Below are 21,632 nucleotides of genomic sequence, written 5' to 3'. Positions count from 1 at the left end.
CTTCTTGCCCCAGATGCCAGGTGCCCTCTAAGGAAGGCTAAATTTGGAGAAATGCAATAAATTCCAAACATGCACAAAAATATATACATATATAAAAACAAATACACCATAATAGATAACCCCAGCTAGCTATGAGAGGGGAATGTACCCAAGAAATACCACAGAGGGGAAGGAGGGAGGGTAAACCTGACTGCAGATGCATACCTATCAGACATCTACATTTATGGTAGGTACAAAACTGTACTATGTCCTTCAAGGATGCATCTGCAGTCATCACATATGGGTAGAATACCATAGCCAATCTGGGGGTGGAGGATCTATGTAAAGGATGGTGTAGCTAAGATGCCCTGCAGGACTGCCGTAGCAAAGCCTGCTCTGGATCTGGAATATAAAGGTAAGTTGTAATGCTTGGAAAATGTATGCACGGAGCTCCATGTAGCAGCTTCTAAAATGTCCTTGGTAGCCACCCCTCTTAAGAAGGCTGTGGAGGTGGCTGTGGCTCTGGTCGAATGAGGTCTAATGTTAGCTGGCACAGTTTTTCCATGAAAGGAGTAACAGAAACAAATGCAATTCCCTATCCATTTTGAAATTGTCTGTTTTGAAATTGCTTTTCCTTGTGCACCAGCAGCATATGCTACAAACAACTGGACAGTTTTTCTGTAATTTTTAGTTGTGTCCAAGTAGTAGAGCAACTGTCTGTGTATGCCCAGGGTGTGCAGAAGCTTTTCCCCTTTGTTTTGTGGATTTGGAAAGAAGGTAGGCAGGTGAATAGCTTGGTTTAATGAGACCCTAGATACCACCTTTGGCATAAATGAAGGATTGGTTCTCAATGAGACTCTGTCTTGATGAAAAATAAGAAATGGCTGTACTGCCATGAGGGCCTATAACTCAGATACTCTTCTTGCTGAGGTTATGGCCAGAAGGAAGGCAGTCTTCCAAGAGAGGAACTGTAGTTCTGCAGATGCTGCTGGTTCAAAGGGAGGCAGTGTTAGTTTTTCCAACACGAAGTTAAGGTCCCAAGTAGGCAGTGGTGGTTTCCTTGGAGGATTGATGTTTTTAATTCCTCTTAGAAACTGTCTTAGCAGAGGATGAGAGAAGACAGGTGGATCAGTGTTGTACTCTGCTGAAATTGCTGAAGCATGAATTTTAATGGAAGAGTAAGACAGGCCATTGTGGAGCATTTCTGCCAAATATTCCAGGATATGTGCCATGTTCATAACTGTTGCATCTAGGACCTTTGAGGTGCTCCAGGTGTGAAATCTTTTCCATTTTGCTGAGTATGCCTTTCTTGTGGAAGGCCTGTGAGCTTCCATGATGATATCCTTCACTCTCTTGGATAGCTTATCCTGGTGATGAGTCAAGGTATTTTCCAGGCAGCTAGTTGTAATGTTTTCAGGTTGGAATGCAGAGTTTTGTAATTGTGCTGTGTCAGGAGAAGCGGCCATTGTGGCAGAAGCCATGGTTTTGTCCGTGACATGCTCTTTAGCAATGGGTACCAGTGCTGTCTTGGCCAGTCCGGAGCTATCAGAATCACTCTTGGCTGCTCTGCCCTGATCTTCAGTAAGACCTTGGTCATTAATGGAAGAGGTGGGAATGCATACACTGTTAGAGTTCTCCAGCTGAAAGAGAGGGCGTCCACTTTCCATGCTTGTGGGTGGTATGACCTTGAGCAGAATTTCTCCAGCTGATGATTGTGTGGAGAGGCAAAGAGGTCTATGTCCGGTCTCCCCCATGATTGTGTTATCTGATGGAAGATGTCTGGGTGCAGCATCCATTCGTGTGCATCCATGATGTTCCTGCTTAAGCTGTCCGCCAGTATATTGTCCTTTCCTGGTACAAACTGGGATTGCAGCTGTATATTGAGAGTCAAGGAAAGTTTCCATAGATTCATTGACAGTCTGCAAAGAGGGTAGGAATGGGTGCCTCCTTGCTTGTTTATGTACCACATAACTGTAGTGTTGTCTGTCCTTATTGGCAGGTGGCCTTGATGTAGAAGTAACTTGAAGGCCTCGATTGCATGTATCACTGCCAGCATTTCCTTTTGGTTTATGTGCATGCGTAGCTCTTTTTGTGACCATAGTCCTTGAATGCATCTTCCTTCCATGTGCGCTCCCCATCCGTGGTCTGAAGCGTCCGTTGTAATGGTTTGGCTGGCTATTGGTTTGCTGAAGGGCAAACCCCTGTTTGACTGGCTTGCCTGAGCCCACCACAGAAATTCCCTTTGAAGGCATGGGATGAGTGGTATCAAAGTTTCCAAGCTGTGACTGTGCTGAGTCCATAAACTCTTTAGGTACCATTGGAGTTTCCTCATATGTAGCCTTGCTTGAGGAATCAGAAGAATGCAAGAAGCCATGTAACCCAGGGCCTGCAGGATTTTCCTTGCAGTCAGCTGAGTTTGTCTTGATAGGTTTTTGAAGTAATCCGGTAGTTGGTTTTGTTTTTCTTTTGTGAGGAAAGCCATTTGGGTGGTTGTGTCTAGATCCGCACCCAGAAAAGTTATTCTTTGGGATGGTACAAGTCTTGACTTGTGAATGTTGACTGTATATCCCAAGGCCTGAAGAAGATAGATGGCATAATTCAAGTGTTTTACCAAAATTTGTTGGCTGTCCGCTTGTATAAGGCAGTCGTCCAGATACGGGTATATCTGCATCCCCTGAAGTCTGCAGTGTGCAATTACTGATGCCAGGCATTTCGTGAATACTCTGGGTGCAGTAGATAAGCCAAAGGGCAATGCTGAGAATTGATAATGCTCTGAACCTGCAAGAAATCTGAGGTGTCTTCTGCAGCTTTGTCTGATAGGGACATGCAGGTATGCCTCCTTGAGGTCCAGAGTTACCAGCCAAGACCCCTTGCCCAGCATGGAAAGGAGTTGCTGTAGAGTCAGCATTTTGAATTTTGGCACAATAAGATAAGTATTTAGTGCGGACAAGTCGAGAATAGGCCTCCATTGCTTTTCTTTTCTTGGAACAAGGAAGCGTCTGGAATAAAATCCTTGGCCTTGTTCTGCGAGAGGAACCTTTTCTATTGCTTTCATTTTCATTAAGTTGGAGATTTGTTTCAAAGCCTCTGCCCTTTGATTTGGTGGCAGGTCTGGCATGCCTTTTCTTTTCGGCAATGTGTGGAAATGGAACCTGTATCCTTTGTCTATTGTTTGTAGTGTCCATTTGTCCCTTGTAATAATGTGCCAATTTTCTGAAAATAAGGAAAGCTTTCCACCCAAAGGTGCTTCCAATTGAGCCCTGGTTGGCGGTGTCAAAGTAAAGTCATTGAGTCTGTCCTTGTGCAGCAGTTGTAGGCCCTGCACTACCTCTCTGGTTGGGAGGCTGCCATTGACGTCCTCTGTAGGAGCCTCTAGTTTGCCCTCTACCTCTGGCACGCCTGTTCTTGCCTCTCTGAAATCTGTCTGTGTCTGGAAAGGACCAGTTCTTGGAAGGCTAATTTCTGCTGAATCTTGGTGGTTGGACTTGCATAAAATCTTTGACTGTTTGTACAGATTTTGCCTTTTCTTCAAATTTCTTTAAGACCTCCTGGGCAGTGGAGCCAAATAACTTTTGCTTTTCCAGTGGAGCATCCAGAAGCTTTGCTTTAACATGGTCTGGCAGAGATTGTTCCTTCAGCCAAGCATGCCTACGTATGACTGCACCTGTCATAGCTGACCTACATGAAGCTTCCAATGCATCATAACCACACTGCAAGAAATGGTTGCTAACCTGTTGAGAGTTATGTACCAGATCCTGAAGTGATTTGCGATCTAGGGGTTCAGGTGAAGACAGCTTTTTATGCAATTCATCTAACAAATATTCTTGGTACTGTATCATATGAAATTGACAGTTTAAAGACCTCATAGAAAGGGTAGCAGAAGTATACACTTTTTTACCCCATCGCTCTAAAGCCCTGGACACCCTTTCAGAGGGGAGTGGATTTTTTGTAGTGACAGCTGCAACCCCTTTAGGGCCCTGGGAAATAGTTTCTGGGTCAGCAGAGTGGGCCTTGTAAAGGAAAAGATGTGATTCCGGGACCCTGTAGTACCTATCGGGTTTGGCAGGAGCTGGAGGAAGAGTGTCAGGGGTTGTGCTAGATTCAGTGTACACATCATCAATGACATTCAAAACAGGGGGAATAGCCAAAGGTCTATGCTGAGGCAAATGCAAGAAGGTCCTTAATCTCTTCCTGGAATCAGAGAATTCCTGGCCCTGCCATTGGAAATGCTCCCTCATAGTGTGCAGAATTTCCCCAAAAGACATTTCTTCAGGAGGGGAGGCCGAAGGGATAGATTCCTCTGCATCTGAATCCTCGTAGGCCGAAAAAGCCTCCTCCTGGTAGTCCGAGAGAGCAGAGCCATCAGAGGCCTCATCTGAGGAGAGGGGATCAGAGGGCTCAACCCTGGGCCTTTTTTCTGTAGGAGGTTGAGAGCCCCTGTCCGGATGAGGCTGAGCCCCCCTAATTAATGAAATAAGGTCCTCTGCTAGACTAAGGATCTGAGAACCTGTAGTGGGTCCCTGAGGGATAACCCTGGGAGGCATAGATTTTGAGTGTTTAGCAGCTTTAGCCCTAGAGAATGCCTTAATAGACATGGATGCAGGAGGCCTGGCTGCACCACGTGCTGGTGTAGTTTTGTCTAAGGGAATGGTGTCGGAAGGATCCTGGACACCAGATTCCAATGGAGATTCGACAACCGATACAGTAGTGGCCTCCGGGGCCGAGTTTGTCGGTTGTACGGTTTCGGTGGACGGTAGTACCAAGGACTCGGTTTCAGCCGAGACCGAGACACTCGTGGTAGGCCTGGCCGTGGTTTCAGCCAAAACCGCGGACCGTGTGTGTCGGTCCTTGTCCTTCCGTTTCTTTATTAAATGTGAAGTCAGAGTCTCCGACGGCATTTTGTAAGCAAAACTAGCCCCCAAAAATTCCTCTGCAAACTCCGACCGACGTCTTAGAGTGCGTCGGTTGAAGGAAGCACAGGCGGAACAGGCCGAGACGTCGTGGTCTGGGCCTAGGTAAGGTAGGCAGTAAGAGTGGAAATCCTTATGAGGTATTTGTTTCCCACAAGTTAAGCAATTATTAATTTTATCTGACATCGGCTGAGGCAAGAAAGAGTCCCAACGGGGTACTTAGCTTCTGAAGTCTTCGGTTTAGTTGAATTACAGGAGCTGGCCGACCGGCACTTGCGAACTGCTTCTGCTTCGGGCACCACGCGGCAAGAAAGACTGAGGAAGATGGCGTCGGCTGACGCTTTTATACCCCAGGCGCTCTGACGTCGGGGAAGGGGCAACTTCAGCCGACGCCGGACCCAGACTTTGGAATCCGGCCGACCAAAGGGCTGCCTGAGGCAGGACAACCCATATGTGATGACTGAAGATGCATCCTTGAAGGACATGTGCACAATCCTGGTAGGGGCACTGGTGCCAGGACTGGAAGAATGACCGTGTAGAATAGTCAAGACACAGGAAGGTTCCTACAATGGGGCTAGGCCAGGTTCAGGGGGAGAATGACCTCCTGTTGTAGAAGTACTAGTTCACAAAAATCACAAAAACTGATAGGCCAAAAAGGAGCCATAAAGAGAATAGAGTGGACTATTGAGGATAAGAAAGAAATGATACGTTGTTACTATTACGTAAAAGGCCCAGAATTTCCAAACAGAAGACATACACAAAGATTAAGAGAGAAATTAGAGGAAAGAAAAATACCTGAACAAGAAAAACTGTCAGAAGCGTCAAATAAAAAAAACTGTGTTCATTAATACAACAGATTTATGAAAAACATTATAGAGACCAGGAAACCTTGGGTCGTTTGGAAAAGGAAACAACTATAGAAGTGTGAAAATATAAAGAACAAAATCTATTGATTTTTAAAAGGTATGAAGAAGAAATATGGATATGGGAAAGAAAAAAGGGTTAATATGGTGCAATATTTATGCGAAGGAGAAAGCAAAACTAATCAATACAAAAAGATCACCAGCACCAAAGATATTTGAAGAGAAATACAGGCAAAGGCATCCAGATAAAAATAAGAAACGGAGTGGAAAAGTAGAAAAGAAGGTTAGTAATGGAGAGGTTAAAGGAACAGAAAATGAGGTTATGGATTACCTGTGAAGTGAATAATTTATTGTAGAAAGTCTAACAGCAGGATACAGCAATGGATCCGCAAATTAAGGAAATACCACTGGAGCAGGAAACATCTGATAAGTTGCCATATAAAAATACTTTGGAACCATTGATGAGAAACCAGTACAAAAGTTCAGATGGAGTTGCACAGCAATTGAAGGAACAGAAAACTGTGGCAACTCTGATGTAGTCAATATTGTGGAGTGACAGGCCAGTGAGTTCCCATATGAAACAGCAATGGATGACACAGGATGAAACTGAACAGAATGTGGCACAGGAAAAAGCTCTGGAATTTTCTGTAGCATGCCCACAGGAAATGGACAACAAAGAAGGTACTCTCAGTTTAGATGAAAATGATCTAAGAGAAGACTTGCTTGATTTGATAGAGATGGACAGACACCTTAAGATCAGTGAAAGAAATGGACTACAGAAAGTCAACAAAACCCAAACAGAAGTTTGATATAACAAATGAACACAGTAATTAGGACTCTTCATAGAGAGTGAAGCGATACAACAGAAGTGAACTGGATACACTATTGTGCAGCCAAATTAATAACAGATTAAATCTTACCACAAAACACATGGCAGTAAGGGACAGGAAGGTGAGAAATCAAATGCCATCATGGAAGTATCGAATACAGAAAACTATAAAGCAATTAAGACAAGAACTGTCACTGTTAGAAGAGTATAGAAGAGGGAATGGAAAAAGTGCTCAAAGAGAGATGCGATAAAAGCAATGCAGAATATCACAACAGATCGGGATCTACTATGCAATATCACAAATAATAAATTAAAAATATCAGCACAAGCAGAAAAACTTAGAAGATATGTAGACAAATATAAAGGAAAAGTACAAAATAAGCAATTTATTGATGACGCCAAAAAAGTTTAGATTTGGGAAACAAGGCAAAAGAATTGAACCACCACCACCAAAAAAAAAAGAAGAAATAGATACATTCTAGAGAAATATCTATGAAGATCTTGTGGAACATAAAGATGCTGAATGGGTAGAAGTAAAAGAAAGAATAAGAAGTTGAAATGTACAGGATGTGAAATGGGATGAAGTAACGGCCACAAAGATTGAAACAAAGTTAAGAAAAGCTCCTAACTAAAAAAAAAACCCACACCCAGATGCAGTATCTAATGTTTGGCCAAAAGTATTAAAATCTTTACATAAAGATTTAGCCATGAATAAGAACTATTTATATGCATACCCCGAACAGACACAAACCTGGTTAACAAGAGGAAAAACAATACTCCTACTTAAGAGTGAACTTGCAAGCTATCCTAAAAACTGTAGACCAATAACTTGCCTTCAAATGATGTAGAAACTATACAGTGGAATTTATGCCACCAGAGTTTATAGTCATTTAGAAGAAAACTCAATCATGGCAATAGAACAAAAGGGTAACAAAAGAAAGCCATATGGAACAAATGATCATGTGTTGTTAAATAAAATCATAATGGAGAACTGTAAAAAGGAGAAGAATCTAAGTATGGCATGGACAGACTACAAAAAAGCATTTGACAGTATTCCACATTTCCAGATAAAACAGTGCTTAAAAATTTAGAAGATACACCCTACAATGATCAATTACATTACAGCAACCATGAAAGAGTGGAAATGAATTTGAAGTTAACCCATGATAAAGGACAAATTATTATTCCAGGAATAAAAATTCAAAGGGGGATATTCCAGTGTGACTCTCTGTCACTGCTGCTTTGTAGTCTTGCCCTTAACCAATTAAGCTGTCTACTTAACATATGACGTCATGGCTACAATTTGGCTTCCAGAAAACAACAAAGTGTAAAGACTTATCTTCTTTTTGTGGATGATTTAAAACTGTAGAGTACAAAAGATGAGGAACTGAAAGCATAACTGCAAGTGGTCAAAATTTTTTCAGATGATACAAGAATGCCATTTGGTCTTGATAAATGTGCAAAAGCAACCTTTAAAGCAGGAAGAAAACATCAGCTTGGGACAGGAAAGTGATATAAAAGAACCTGAGCAAGAGGGAGTATATAAATATTTGGGAATTGATGAAGAATCAAAAATAAAACTTGAAAAAGTGCGAATCAAACTTAGTAAGTAAAATTTTAGAAGATTAAAATTAATACTGAAAACCGAGCTGATATCTAGGAACAAAGACCAAGCTATAAATCGATTTGCTGTTCCTGTCCTAACTTATAGTTTTGGAGTGAGTGACTGGCCCTACAAGGTGTTGGATCAGTTGGACAGGAAAACAGGAAGGATACTTCATTGTTATCAAATGATTTATAACAAAAAAAAAAAAAAAAAAAAAAAAAAAAATCGGTGTATACCAAGACTATATTCCCCATTCTGAAGGAGAAACAGACCTCCTCGACATTGATTACATGTATAGCTCTGCATACAATTTTAAAAACAATAAAGGCATTGATAGGAAGAAATGCTTTAATAATAAAATGTAAAAGACTTGGCGCTTTCACCAGTACAATCTCTTGGGCATCATCAGATTAATTTGACTAAACACATACACTAAATCATATATAATTACTATTTAGCAGAAGCCAAACAAACAACTTCACTAATTAACATATTTAATCAATAAATGTATAATAAAATACTAATATAAAAATGTACCTTTAAAGGAGAACCGCACTTACAGACTCAAAAAAAACCCTTATTTCATCATGGTTTGCTGTTTCCTACATTTTTAACACCAGTCTGGGACTATTTACAGATTTTTAAATATTTTTATATGCAATTTTTGACCACATGGGGTCTAGCATCTTGAAGTGATCCTGATTGTTTAGTCTGCCTCTAGGTATCTCACAATGCAGTGCTTGTCTTTAAAAAAATTACATCATACAGGCCTCTTTCTTCCTAAAGCTCCTGTTACGGCACTGATTTTACATGCATACACTGCTGTCTTTCAGTCAGTTTTAAGTAACATTTCATGCTGTTCAATGACTACTTAAAACACAAATAGTGCAAATGCCACACAACAGACTTTCAAAGTGCTTTTTACTGCTGGCTTCTTTTTAGAATGGCTAAATTGCAGTCTTCTGTGAAGCCTGAATTGTTATACTTCGACTCCTCTCCCACCCCCCTTCACACCAAACTTCCCTAACTGAAGAAGTTTATATTTAATAAACGAAAATGCCAATCCACTCTTTTTGTACTGTTTTGCATTTTACTGCATGTTTACTGGCTATTGTACCTGTGTGAGTCTCTGTGGCCTGCAGGTTTCTTATTTTTATTGTTTTTTTTTTTACTTTTTGGTTTCAACAGTTCCAATAGTAGTAGAAGCAACAGGTCTAACAAAACGAATTTAGAGTCATACTTAAATATGATACCAATACATGTAACTCCATATGAATTACAGAAGGTGACAACTGTGGGCAAATTGTGGGTGCTGAGAAGAGTACCTCAGATAAGGCTAGAGATAAACCACTTTTCAGTTGCAGGTGAGCAAATAATTGAACCATGCTTCTGGTAAACACAATGGGTGTAAAAGGGAAAACACCAACAATGTAAACTAACAGTGGAAGTTTCCCATATGCAATATGAAGAGCAGCTTGTGAGCTCAGTAAAAGGGGATATGCAACAAGACATGTTCCATATCTGTGATGAAAGAAGCCCATCATAAAAGGAAGTAGAAACTGCACAATTAGTATGGTGAATTTTTTTCTTTTACTTCAACATATTTGTTCAAACCTATCATGACAAAGACAGCATACCTTTTATACCAAGAAGTGAACAGTACAGTTTAGGCCTATGAAAAGCAAAATGGTTTCCAGTGTATTGTTTTGTTACTTTCTCTTTAAATATGGTTTCCGCCTCCTGTCCCTCATATCCAGTTGACTAACCACACAGAACTTCACTTACTACAAGCATCCTCCTATCAATGATGCACTGCTTCTCTGTAGGCCAGATAACAGACTTTCCTCTTCCAGCTCCAACTTCTACATATCTGAACCCAAGATCTTGGGACTCCCTACTAATATGTCAAATTGACTGCAAAATCATGTATACCCAGCTGGTGCTAATAGTAAGCTGCTTACCACTGTTCTAAAACATTGACAATCATATGGCCATCCTCAACTTCCCCTCACTTTCAATGCAAGGATACTATACTACTGGATCAGGATTAAAGTTCAAATAGCTGTTGGTAAACTTTGTTCTGCACAAGACTATATACAGAACTTCTGTGGAATCTTCAGACTACTGTATAAATATAACACACGTTCAGTGACTCATACTCTCATCTTGTTTGAAGCAATTGTACCTACTCTGTTTCTTTACAATTATTAACACAGACTGCTTCCTAAACCTGTATGCTACTGCTTCTTAACTTTGCCTTATTTAAACTTGTGCTCTTCAACTGGATTGTCTGGGGAAAAAAGATCCCTGTGGAACAGCACATTGCCTTGGTCAACAAAACATTAATACACCAAAATAAATAATTTTCTTCTGATGGCAGTTTGTATATTCATTTCTAATCAGTTTTAAACACTTCCTTGAATGATACAACACAGAATGTGACTGCACCATCTGTTACAAAATCAATTTAGTTAAGTAAATAAAACGGCAAGAAAATGGCTGCCTGTTCTCTACATCTCCTTTAAATGATTCAGGAAGCAGCTGGCATACATGAGTCATGTACTACTGATCCTGAAATCCTTAACTTACCTTTCTGCACCATCTAAAATATGTGAAGACTGTAGAATTCCAATCTTTCCAAGCAGGTTTTCTGCAAACAAAATGAAATCTTGTCATTTCAGGTACTCACAGACGCAACCAGCTTTATTTTCTGTATCATTATAAAACAACTTAATTCTTTGCCAATTATTATGTTTGTTCCCCACCCTGTCTGGGGGTGACAGCACTAAACTTGACTAGAAATCATCCATACTAACACAAGCCCATTGGCAGCATTTAACTGCAACATTAAAAAAAAAGAAAAAAAAATATATGCAGCTCTCTTTGGTTCTTTTGTATGCTACCCTTCCTGCACAAGCCATTTTACATGTCAATAGTTCAATGGTATGCTTTAAAAAATTATAACTATTAAATGCATCATAGCTGTGAACAATATGTCAGCAGACGTCAATAAAAATGTACAAAATACTGTCCTTACATTAAAAATAAATAAAATACTGCCCTTACATACAGTGGATACAATAAGTTTACACACCCCTGTTAAAATGCCAGGTTTTTGCGATATAAAAAAATGAGACCACAATAAATAATTTCAAAAATGTTCCCACATTAAATGTGATCTATAACCTGTACAATTCAATTGAAAAACAAACAAATCTGTTAGGGGAAAAATATAAAAAAATGTACAATACGCTGGTTGTACAAGTGTGCACACCCTTAAACTAATACTCTGTTGACAGCATTCAGTCTTCTTGGGTAGGAGTCTATCAGCATGGCATATATTGACTTGGCAATATTTGCCCACTCTTCCTTGCAAAAGCGCTCCAAATCTGTCAGATTGCGAGGGCACCTCTTGTGCACAGCCCTCTTCAGGACACCCCACAGATTTTCTAGTGGATTTAGGTCTGGGCCATTCCAAAACTTTAATTTTCTTCTGGTGAAGCCATTTTTTTTGTTGATTTGGATGTATGCTTGGGGTCATTGTCATGTTGAAAGGTGAAATTCCTCTTTATCTTCAGCTTTCTAGCAAATGCCTGAAGGTTTTGGGCCAAAAGTGACTGGTATTTGGAACTGTTCATAATTCCCTCCACCTTGACTAAAGCCTCAGTTCCAGCTGAAGAAAAGCAACCCCAAAGCATGACTCTGCCACCACCAAACTTCACCGTGGGGATGGTGTTCTTTTGGTGATGCGAAGTGTTGTTTTTGCGCAAAAGTACCTTTTGGAATTGTGGCCAAAAAGTTCAGCCTTGGTCTCCATTAGACCATAACACATTTTCCCCACATGCTTTTGGGAGACTTGATGTATTGTTTTGCAAATTTTTGCTGGGCCTGGATGTTTTTGTGTGTAAGAAAAGGCTTCCATCTTGTAACCCTACCGCATAGTCCAGACATATGGAGAATACGGGAGATTGCTGTCACATTTAGTACACAATCAGTACTTGCCAGAAATTCCTGCAGCACCTTCAGTGTTGCTGTAGGTATCTTGGCAGCCTCCCTGACCAGTTTTCGTCTCGTCTTTTCATCCATTTTGGAGGGACGTCCAGTTCTTTGCAATGTTACTGTTGTCCCACATTTTCTCCACTTTTTGATGACTGTCATAACTTTGTTCCATGGTGCATCCAATGTTGTGGAAATTTTTTGTATCCTTCTCCTGACTGATACCTTTTCAACAATGATATCCCTTTGATGCTTTGTAGGCTCTCTGTGGACCATGGTTTTTGCTGTAGCAGGCAACTGTGTAAATGTTAGGAAAATCCTACTAGGACAGCTGAAGTTTACTTGGAGTTAATCAGAGTCTCTTTAATTGATGGCACATGTGTACCCAAGACGACAATGCTGTAATTAAATCAAAAGTTGCTTCAACAAAGTATTAGTTTAGGGGTGTGCACACACAACAAAGTATTAGTTTAAGGGTGTGCACACTTATTCAACCAGGATATTGCATGTTTTTTATTTTTTATATTTTTCCCCTAACAGATTTGTTTGTTTTTCAATTGAATTGTACAGGTTATAGGTCACAATAAAGGTGGGAAAAGTTTTGAAATTATTTATTATGGTCACATTTTTTTATATCACAAAAACCTGGCATTTTACAGGGGTGTATAAACTTTTTATATCCACTGTATATATGGGCTGCCTGCACTTAGTACATTTAAAATAAAACACACCTCATTTTGTCCATACACTTTGTCAACAAAAATTAAAGTTATGTACTCCCCATATCTAAGTGTCTGTTGTCCATTCTTCAACAACTGGGTATCGGATCTGAATTAGCCGCATACACTAGACTCTCGGATCCACCTCACAGACTCCTCCAGCTACCCATAATGCCCCAGTCAACTAGACATACCTCAGACAGAGTTTTCTGCCTTATAGGCCCTAAACATTGAGTATTAAAATGGGAAGAGACAGAGCTAGGGCTCAAACTTGGAACAAAGGGTTTCATAATATCCCCAAGATCACTTCAGAAGAGGAAAGGAGGGAGGGGAGTTGAGGAAGAATGAAAATGGACAACACAGATGCACAGTTATGGTGAGTACATAACTTTAATATATGATGCCCTTTCCATTCATGAATCTTGGGTCATCACCTGTGGGTTATCCCTGCTGTGGTAGCCCTCGGCCGGCCCGAATACCAGAGTCAATGTTTTTCTGCATCGGCCGCAGTCACCTGTAGTCTGATGTCAGGACATCATTACATCAGTTTTTCTTGCCCTAACCCATCAGAAGCACAAGGAAATAAGGTAAAGTGGTCCTGGTGGCTAAAAGCCACCATGGGAAGCTTATGTGCCCTAGGGGAAGATATAAGGGGCATGGAGGGAGGGAAACCGGGACTGCAACAGTGAATGCACTCGAACATCTACATTTATGGTAAGTGTACACAACTGTACTATGTTCTTCATGCTTCACTGCAGTCATCAGATTTGGGTTGATTCCCAAAGCTGAGAAAAAGGGTGGAGGCAGTCAAGGAGACTAGGGTCTGGCTAGGATGCCCTGTAAGACTGCAGTGGCAAAGCCTGCCCTGGATTTGGAAAAGATAAGCAGGTGGTAACGCTTGGTGAAAGTGTGAACAGATGTCCAGGTGGCAGCCTCCAGGATGTCCCTGGTGGGGGCTCCTCTGAGGAAAGCTGTAGAGGTGGAGGCTACTCTGGTGGAGTGAGTCCTGACCCCCTTAGGGGGAGTTTTTCTGTGTTGCTTTTAACAGAAATGGATGCAGTTTGCTATCCATTTGGAAATCATTTGTTTGGAAATGGCTTTGCCCTCTGCCCCTGCAGCAAAGCTAACCAGTAATTGATCAGACTTTCTGAATGGTTTAGTCCTGTCTAGATAGAATATGAGCTTTCTGTGCAGATCTAGAGAGTGCAGGATCCTTTCTCCCTTGTTTTGTGGGTTAGGAAAAAAGGTGGGCAAATGAATGGACTGGTTGAGAGCTACACTGGACACCACTTTAGGCATGAAGGACAGGTTAGTCCTGAGGGAAATCCTGTCAGCATGGAAGATGATGAAGGTCTCCACAGCCATGAGTGCTTGTAGCTCGAAGACTCTTCTGGCTGAAGTGATGGCCAGAAGAAATGCTGTCTTCCAGGAGAGAAATGTTAGCTCTGCTGAAGATACTGGTTTAACGGGTGGCAGGGTGAGTTAAGGTCCCAAGCTGGGGTGGGTGCTCTTCTGGGTGGCCTCAAGTTGCTAGCACCTCTTAGGAATTGTTTTATCAGAGGGTGTGAGAAAAGGGGCTGCTCCGTGTGGAAATGAGAAGAGATAGCAAAGGCATGAATTTTAATAGAGGAAAAGGAGAGACCACTGTGTAGCAGGTCAGCTAGGTAATCCAGGATGAGAGGTAGGGAGGGTTGTGTCGTATCAGCTCCCTCGGCCTCAATCCAGGTGCAGAACCTTTTCCATTTGTCAGCATAAGACTTTGTAGTGCTAGGGCGTCACATCTAGAACCTTTTTACTGAGGTTGGCAGATTGAGCAGTGGTCAGGGAATAAGCCAGGCTGCCAAATTGAGGGTCTGCAATTCGGGATGCATGAATTCTCCTTCCCTCTGGGTCAGGAGGGTTGGGGTCTGAGTGAGATGCCATGGTGGCAGTGGGGACAGGCTCCGCAGCAGTGAGTACCAGTGCTGGCGAGGCCAGTCTGGAGCAATAAGAAGTGTCCCTGGCTTTTCCTCCCTTACTTTGAGCAGTACACTGGTGGTGAGAGGAAGTGGAGGAAAAGCATACACTGATTGACCCAGGGGAAGGATAGGGCATCCACCTTCCAAGCCATGCAGTGATGTTCCCTGATGCAGAACTTGTTGGGCTGATGGTTGGTGGCGGAGGCAAAGAATTCGACCTTCGGGGTGCCCCATTTTTGAGTTATTAGGGTGAAGGTTCTTTTGTCTAGCTGCCACTCGTGTGGGTCCAGAAGATTTCTGCTTAAGTGGTCTGCCAGAGAGTTTAGAGAACCTGGCAGGAATTGTGCTGTCAGGTGGAGTTGCATGGCAGAGGCTGTGTGCCAAAGGGTCATGGCCAGTCTGCATAGAGGGTAGGAGTGAGTCCCTCCCTGCTTGTACACAACTATACTATGTTCTACGTGTTTCACTGTTGCAGTCTTCACCTCTGGGAGGATTCCCAAAGCTGAAGAGAAGGGTGGAAGGACAGATTAGAGCCCTAGGCATGGGTCAGCAAGCCCTGTAGAACTGCAGAGGCAAACCCTGTCCTAGACTTAGAAAAAAGAGGTAGGTGTTAATGCTTTGTAAAGGTATGGACAGAGGTCTAGATGGCAGCTTCCAAGATGCCCCTGGTGGGAACTCCTCTGAGGAAGGTTGTGGAAGTGGAGGCTGCCCTAGTGGAATGGGTACGAATAGACTTAGGGGGTGGTTTCCCATGTAGTCTGTAGCAGAAATGGATACAGTGTGATATCCATTTGGAAATAGTTTATTTAGAAATGAGCTTCCCCTCTTCCCCTGGGGCAAAGCTGACAAGCAGCTGGTCTGTTTTTCTCAAGGGTATAGTACGGTCCAGATAGTATCTGAGCTGTCTGTGCATGTCTAGTGAGTGCAGAATTCTTTATGCCTTGTTTTGAGGGGTGGGAAATAAGGTAGGTAGGTGTACGGCCTGGTTGGGGGTCACATCAGATACCACCTTGGGCATAAAGGAGGGCTTAGTCCTCAGGGATACCCTGTCTGTGTAGAAAATGATGAAGGGTTCAACAGTCATGACTGCCTGAAGTTCTGAAACCCTTCTGGCTGAGGTGATAGCTAGTAGGAAGGCAGTCTTCCAGAAGAGGTATTTCAATTCTGTTGACGCAGCAGGTTCAAAAGGAGGTAAGATTACTTTTTGTAAAACATAATTCAGGTCCCAGGCTGGATTGGAAGGTCTGATATTAGAAGCCCCTCTGAGAAATTGTTTAATCAAAGGATGAGAGAAGAAGGGTAGGTCTGAATCGCAATGGGCTGAAATGGCTGAGGCATGGATTTTAATAGAAGAGGAGAGGCCACTTTTGAGCAACTCGGCTAGGTAATCCAAGATAAGAGGGATTGAAGGACTTGAGGTACTGAGCCCATCTGGACTGGTTCCAGGAGCAGAATCTTTTTCATTTCCCTGCATAAGATTTTCTGGTGCTGGGCATTCCGGCCTCTGTGATAATGTCTAGGACCTGTTTGCTTAAGAGGGACTCTGCCAGCTTTTGAGGTATAAGCCATGTTGAAAGACTGAGAGTCTTCACGTCTGGGTGCAGTATCTCCCCCCTCACCTGGGTCAAGAGGTCTGAGATCAGGGAAAGTTGCTTGGGGGACTGTAAGGTCAGGCTCCGCAGTAAGGGGTACCAATGCTGCCTGGGCCAATCTGGAGCAATGAGGATGGCCTTTGGTCTCTCCTCCCTTAGTCTGATCAGTACCTTGGGAATTAAAGGCAGAGGAGGGAACATGTACACAAAGAGGAAGTTCCAGGGGAAGGTCAAGGCATCCACCTTCCACGTTAGGAGGTGACACACTCTAGTACAGAACTTTTGCAGCTGGTGGTTGAGGTGTGAAACAAAGAGATCAACCTCTGGAGTCCCTCACTCCTGTGCGATTTGCAGAATGATTTCCCTGTGGAGCTGCCATTCGTGGGGGTCCAGTAATTTCTGGTTAGGTGGTCTGCCAGGGTGTTGTTGACCCCTGGTAGATGTTGGGCAAGTAGGTGTAGACCCATGGAGGCGGGTGTCAGCCAGAGGTTCATGGCTAGTCTGCACAGAGGGTAAGAATGGGTCCCTCCCCTGTTTGTTGACATACCAGATTACTGTGGTGTTGTCTGTTTTCATGAGGAGGAACCCCTGGTCTGAGATGGGGTTTGAAGGATGTCACAGCCTTTTGTACTGCCATTGTTTCTTTTTGTTTGATGTGTAAGTGAAGGTGCTGGGCATCCCATAGACCTTGGGTGCACCTGCCTACTAGGTGAGTCCCCCAAGCAATGTCTGAGGCGTTGGTGGTGATGGTTTAGCCGATAGGGCGGAGGATGAAGGGAAGACCCTTGTTCTTGGCACAGGCATCTGCCCACCAGAGAAACTTGGCCATTATACATGGGATCAGAGGGAGAGAGGTTTCTAGAGACAGAGTATTGACACCAAAGGTTCTTTAGGTACCACTGAAGTTTTCTCATGTGAAGCCTTGCCAGAGGAATTAGAAGGATGCAAGATGTCACGTATCCCAGGTCTTGCAGGAACTTCCTTGTGGTGAGGTGACTTCTGGAAGCCAGTTGGGTACAGTAAAGAGACAGGAAGCTCTGCTTGTCTAGCAGAGCTCCCAAGAAAATGATCTTCCTGGTGGGGGTTTGCTTTGATTTCTTCTCCTTGATGGTGAACCCTAGGGAAGTTAGGAGGGATTTGACAAAGAGAAGGTCCTGGAGCAGCTATTCTTTGTACTCTGCCTGAATGAGGCAGTCGTCCAGGTAAGGGTAACTCTGAATATTTCTTTGTCTCCCAAATCCTATGGCCGGGGCTAAGCATTTGGTGAATACTCTGGGTGTAGCAGATAAGCCAAACGGCAGCGCAGAGAACTGAAAGGGCTGTGAGCCTGCTCTGAAGCGCAGGAATTTCCTGCAGGATTCCCTTATGGGGTTGTGGAGGTAGGCATCTTTTAGGTTTAGGGTTCATAGGTTAGTACTTGGCTATCAGCCCTAGGGCCTATACAAGCCTAGGCATAACAATTCCCTGAATATTTCTTCCCACAATATTTACTTCCCTGGACCCCTGTCTAGCAGGGCGACTGACATGATCCCCGGGCTGAATTTCCTATCTCCCATCCAATCATCAAGGTTCCTTTTGAAGAGGGCCAAGGAGGTGCTCTGCTTGACATGTATGGGCAGTCTATTCCAGAGTATGGGGAGTCTCTGGGTCAGGAACCTATCCCTCCAGCATGTTTTGTTCATTGTGATGACTAGGTTTAGATCCCTGGAGCGTGTGGCTCTGAGGGATTCGGATTTCTTTAAGTGGAGCATGTCTAACAGCTCAGGGTTTAACACGGCCTTGTATGTTAAGCAGAGATCGCCTCTGAGTAGATGATATGCAACAGAGTATAGTTGGAGTTTTTTTAGACGGTCAGCATATGGCATCTGCTTTAGGCCTGTGATTCTTTTAGTGAGGTATTTCTGTGGCCTTTCCAGCTGTTGCAGATGTCTTGTGGGGTACATACCAAACTGGGCATTATACTCTATAATGGGTCTAATGAGGGATGAGTACAGATGGACAATGACCTCCTTTTTTCTGGATGAAAAGCCCTTAGTGATGGGGTGTGCCACATAGAAGGATTTCCTGACTGTTGTGGCGATGTGGTTATCAAAGGTGAGACCACTGTCCACCTGTGTCCCTAAGTCTCTCATCACACTTTCAATGTTTAGTGTACTGCCACCTATGTGGTAATTCATGGGTACATGTTTTTTTCCAAAGGGGATAACTATACATTTCTTGGCATTAAGCTTGAGCTCGTGGCTCTGGCACCAGGCATCTGTTTTTGTAAGGCCCTTTTGTAGAATATCCACATCATTTGGGGATTCAATAATGGCTCCCAGTTTGCAGTCATCTGCAAACTTTGTTAGCCAGAGTTCCATAGTGTTGGCCTGTATTTCAGAGAAGTAGATGCCAAACAAGAGTGTTCCCAGGACTGAACCCTGAGGTACTCCACTTGTCACTTGTCTGGAGCTGGATTTGGAGTTGGCTACTTTTACAGTCTGGGTTCTGTCAGTAAGCCAGTTGGCAACCCGAGTGGCATAGGGATTTATGCCCAGCTTAGTAAGTCACCACCCAGGCATTTTTTGTTAGGATAGTCAGCAGCTGCTGCAAAGTGAGCATTTTGTATCTGGGTACCACCAGGGAGGTGTTCAGAATGGATAGATCCAGGATGGGGCGCCAAGTGCCCTCTCTTCTGGGAACAAGGAATAGTCTGGAATAAAAGCCTTTGCCTGCTTGATCTGGGGGGACAGGTTCTACTGCTCCCCTGGGATATGAGAGTTTGGACCTGTTTTAATGTCTCTGCCCACTGATTTGGAGGTAAGTTTGGGTATCTCTTGGAAATGGGAGTTCGCTGAAACATAATCTGTATCCCTGAAAAATTATCTTTACGACCCATTGGTCCTTTGTTACAGAAAGCCAATTTTCTTTGAAGAGGGAGAGCCTTCCTTCTAGTTTTTGGTGAGTGAAGGGAGGGCAGAGGGAGGAGGGGGAGTCATTGTGAATTTTTGTCATTGTGAATTTTTGCCATAGAAGTGTGGCTTAGAACTCCCTGTCTTTGTGGCAGAAGTGGTCCCCTGTTTGCTTCTCTGCTGGCCCTGGGATAGGGGCCTGGATGGTCTGTCCCTGCAGGGCTTACTTTGGCCCTGTCTACTAGGTGCAGGGAAGGACCAGTGCTTAGAGGGCAAGTTCCTGCTGAACCTGGAAGGTTGAACCTGAAAGAAATATTTTACTGTTTGCATAGATTTTGCTTTGTCTTCCATCTTCTTAAGCACCTCCTCTGCTTTTCTTCCAAACAAGCACTCCTTATCCAGGGGTGCATCAATAGGTTTAGACTTGCCATGATCAGGGAGAGGTTGTTCTTTCAGCCATGCATGCCTCCTAATGACAGTTTTACTGGGAGCAGGTGGGAGGGCAATCAGGGGCTAAGCTGGATTCATGGAAAACATCATCCACCACTTCTAAAATAGGGGGGATGGCCAGGGGTCTGTGCTGGGGCAGGTCCAGAAACTCTCTAAGTCTTTTCTTAGACTGGGGAAAGTTCTGAGATTCCCACTGGAAATGTTCACTGAGGGTGTGAAGGGTCCTCTGGAGGGGAGGCAGAAGGGATGGATTCTTCTGCATCTGAATCCTCATAAGCTGTCAGAGGTTGCTGTTCCTCTTCAAAATCTGAAAAGTCAGATTCCTCAGAATCCAGTTCTGTCATAATTTCTGGAAAAGGATGCCTTTTCCTTTTAGAAGTTGTGGCCTGACTACCCCAGATAAGGGAGATGAGATCCTCCACCATTTTAAGCATTTGTGCTTGGGGTGGTGGAGCAGAAGGAAGATGGCAGATTTTCTAGGATTTTCCTGGGGTGGGGGCCTGAGGCCTGAGAGAATCAGTCGTCTGAGGGAACGTATGATGACAAGACAAGAGTTTTTTTTTCTAGATGATCTGTAGTGTGAAAGGCCTCCTTGGAAGCTAGTGCCTGTGTAATGGCTCTGGACCCAACCGAGGCAGAGACAGCCAAAGGCTAGGAAGACGAAGAAGATTTCTGCGGCATACCGAACTCTGAAAGGGTCTCTGTAGAGGCCTACATAGATACTGAATCGGGCATCAGGGGCTGCCAAAGCGCCTCACTGAATTCTGGAGAACTGATGACCTGCTTAGTGGTAGCGTCGTTGGAGGGCTTAGCCTTGTGTGGTCTGTCTCTATCTTTATCTCTGTGTTTTTTCATAATGTCAAAGGATTGCTGGCTGATGGACACCATATCGGAATGCGAAGATGGAACACGAAAATAACTGTCTACAATAAGAGCCCTAAGGTTAATGGTTCTCGCATTAAAGAGGGCACAGAACCAGCAACAGGGAACATCGTAGTCTGGGCCTAAACAAGTGACGCAGTAAGAATGGAAGTCTTGCTGTGTGATCTGTTTTCCACAGACAAGACAATTGTTAACTTTTTTGGATATCGATTAGTGCAAGAAAATAGGGTCCCCAACGGGGTACTTAGCTTTAGACATTTTCAGCTGAAATTCAAACTTTGGTAGCGACCGATCGTCACTCGTGCAAACTGCTTCAGCTATGGACTCCACGACAAGAAAGACTGATGTAATGACGTCGGCTGCCTTGCTTTACAGCACTGATGACCCGATGTTAGACTACAGGCGACTGCAGCAGACGCAGAAAAACACTGATTCTGGTATTCGGGCTGGCCGAGGGCTACCACAGCAGCGATAACCCACAAGTGATGACTGAAAAAGTGAAACACAAAGAACATCAAAGAGTTGTTCTAACTTTCTGAAATCTTTTGTTCTGTGGAAATAAAAACATAGCTGTCTATGTACATCCAAAACATGCAGCATGTATTAGTGAAATTGGGGGATAAGGCAGACAAACTAATAGCCTGATTGATATTGGTTTCAGATGCTACCTTAGGCAAAAAGGATGGATTTGTTTGTAAGATGACCCTAAATTTGTGAAAAATATTGTAAGGAGATTTGAAAGATAGAGCTTGGGAGTTCAGAAGCTTGCCTCACAGATGTAATGGCTACCAATAAGACCGGTTTCCAAGACAAAAATTTTAAATCCGATTTAGCTGCTGGTTCAAAGGGTTGTCGAGTTAACCCTTGCAGTACAACTGTTAAATCCTAAGGAGGTGATGGGTCTTTCACTGGAGGTCTAAGTAAGAAGGTGCCTTTAAGGAAGGCCATTGCATATTT

At 43.2% G+C, this 21,632-nt stretch overlaps 1 protein-coding gene across 1 annotated transcript in view; it reads right to left on the bottom strand.

The window, feature by feature from the left end:
* TSEN54 (tRNA splicing endonuclease subunit 54) overlaps positions 1 to 21,632 on the bottom strand; it is a 667,232-nt gene that overhangs the window by 88,155 nt on the left and 557,445 nt on the right. Inside the window, exon 12 of the mRNA XM_044086814.1 lies at positions 10,777 to 10,837. Within this exon, the coding sequence (XP_043942749.1) occupies positions 10,777 to 10,837 (61 nt within the window). The remainder of the gene's footprint in view (positions 1 to 10,776; positions 10,838 to 21,632) is intronic.

Source organism: Protopterus annectens, chromosome 10.part0 (assembly GCF_019279795.1).
Source record: "Protopterus annectens isolate FY-2018-M chromosome 10.part0, PAN1.0, whole genome shotgun sequence".
NCBI lineage: Eukaryota > Metazoa > Chordata > Ceratodontiformes > Protopteridae > Protopterus > Protopterus annectens.
The sequence above is the reverse complement of the archived record's forward strand: the minus strand, read 5'-3'. Positions and strand labels throughout refer to the sequence as shown.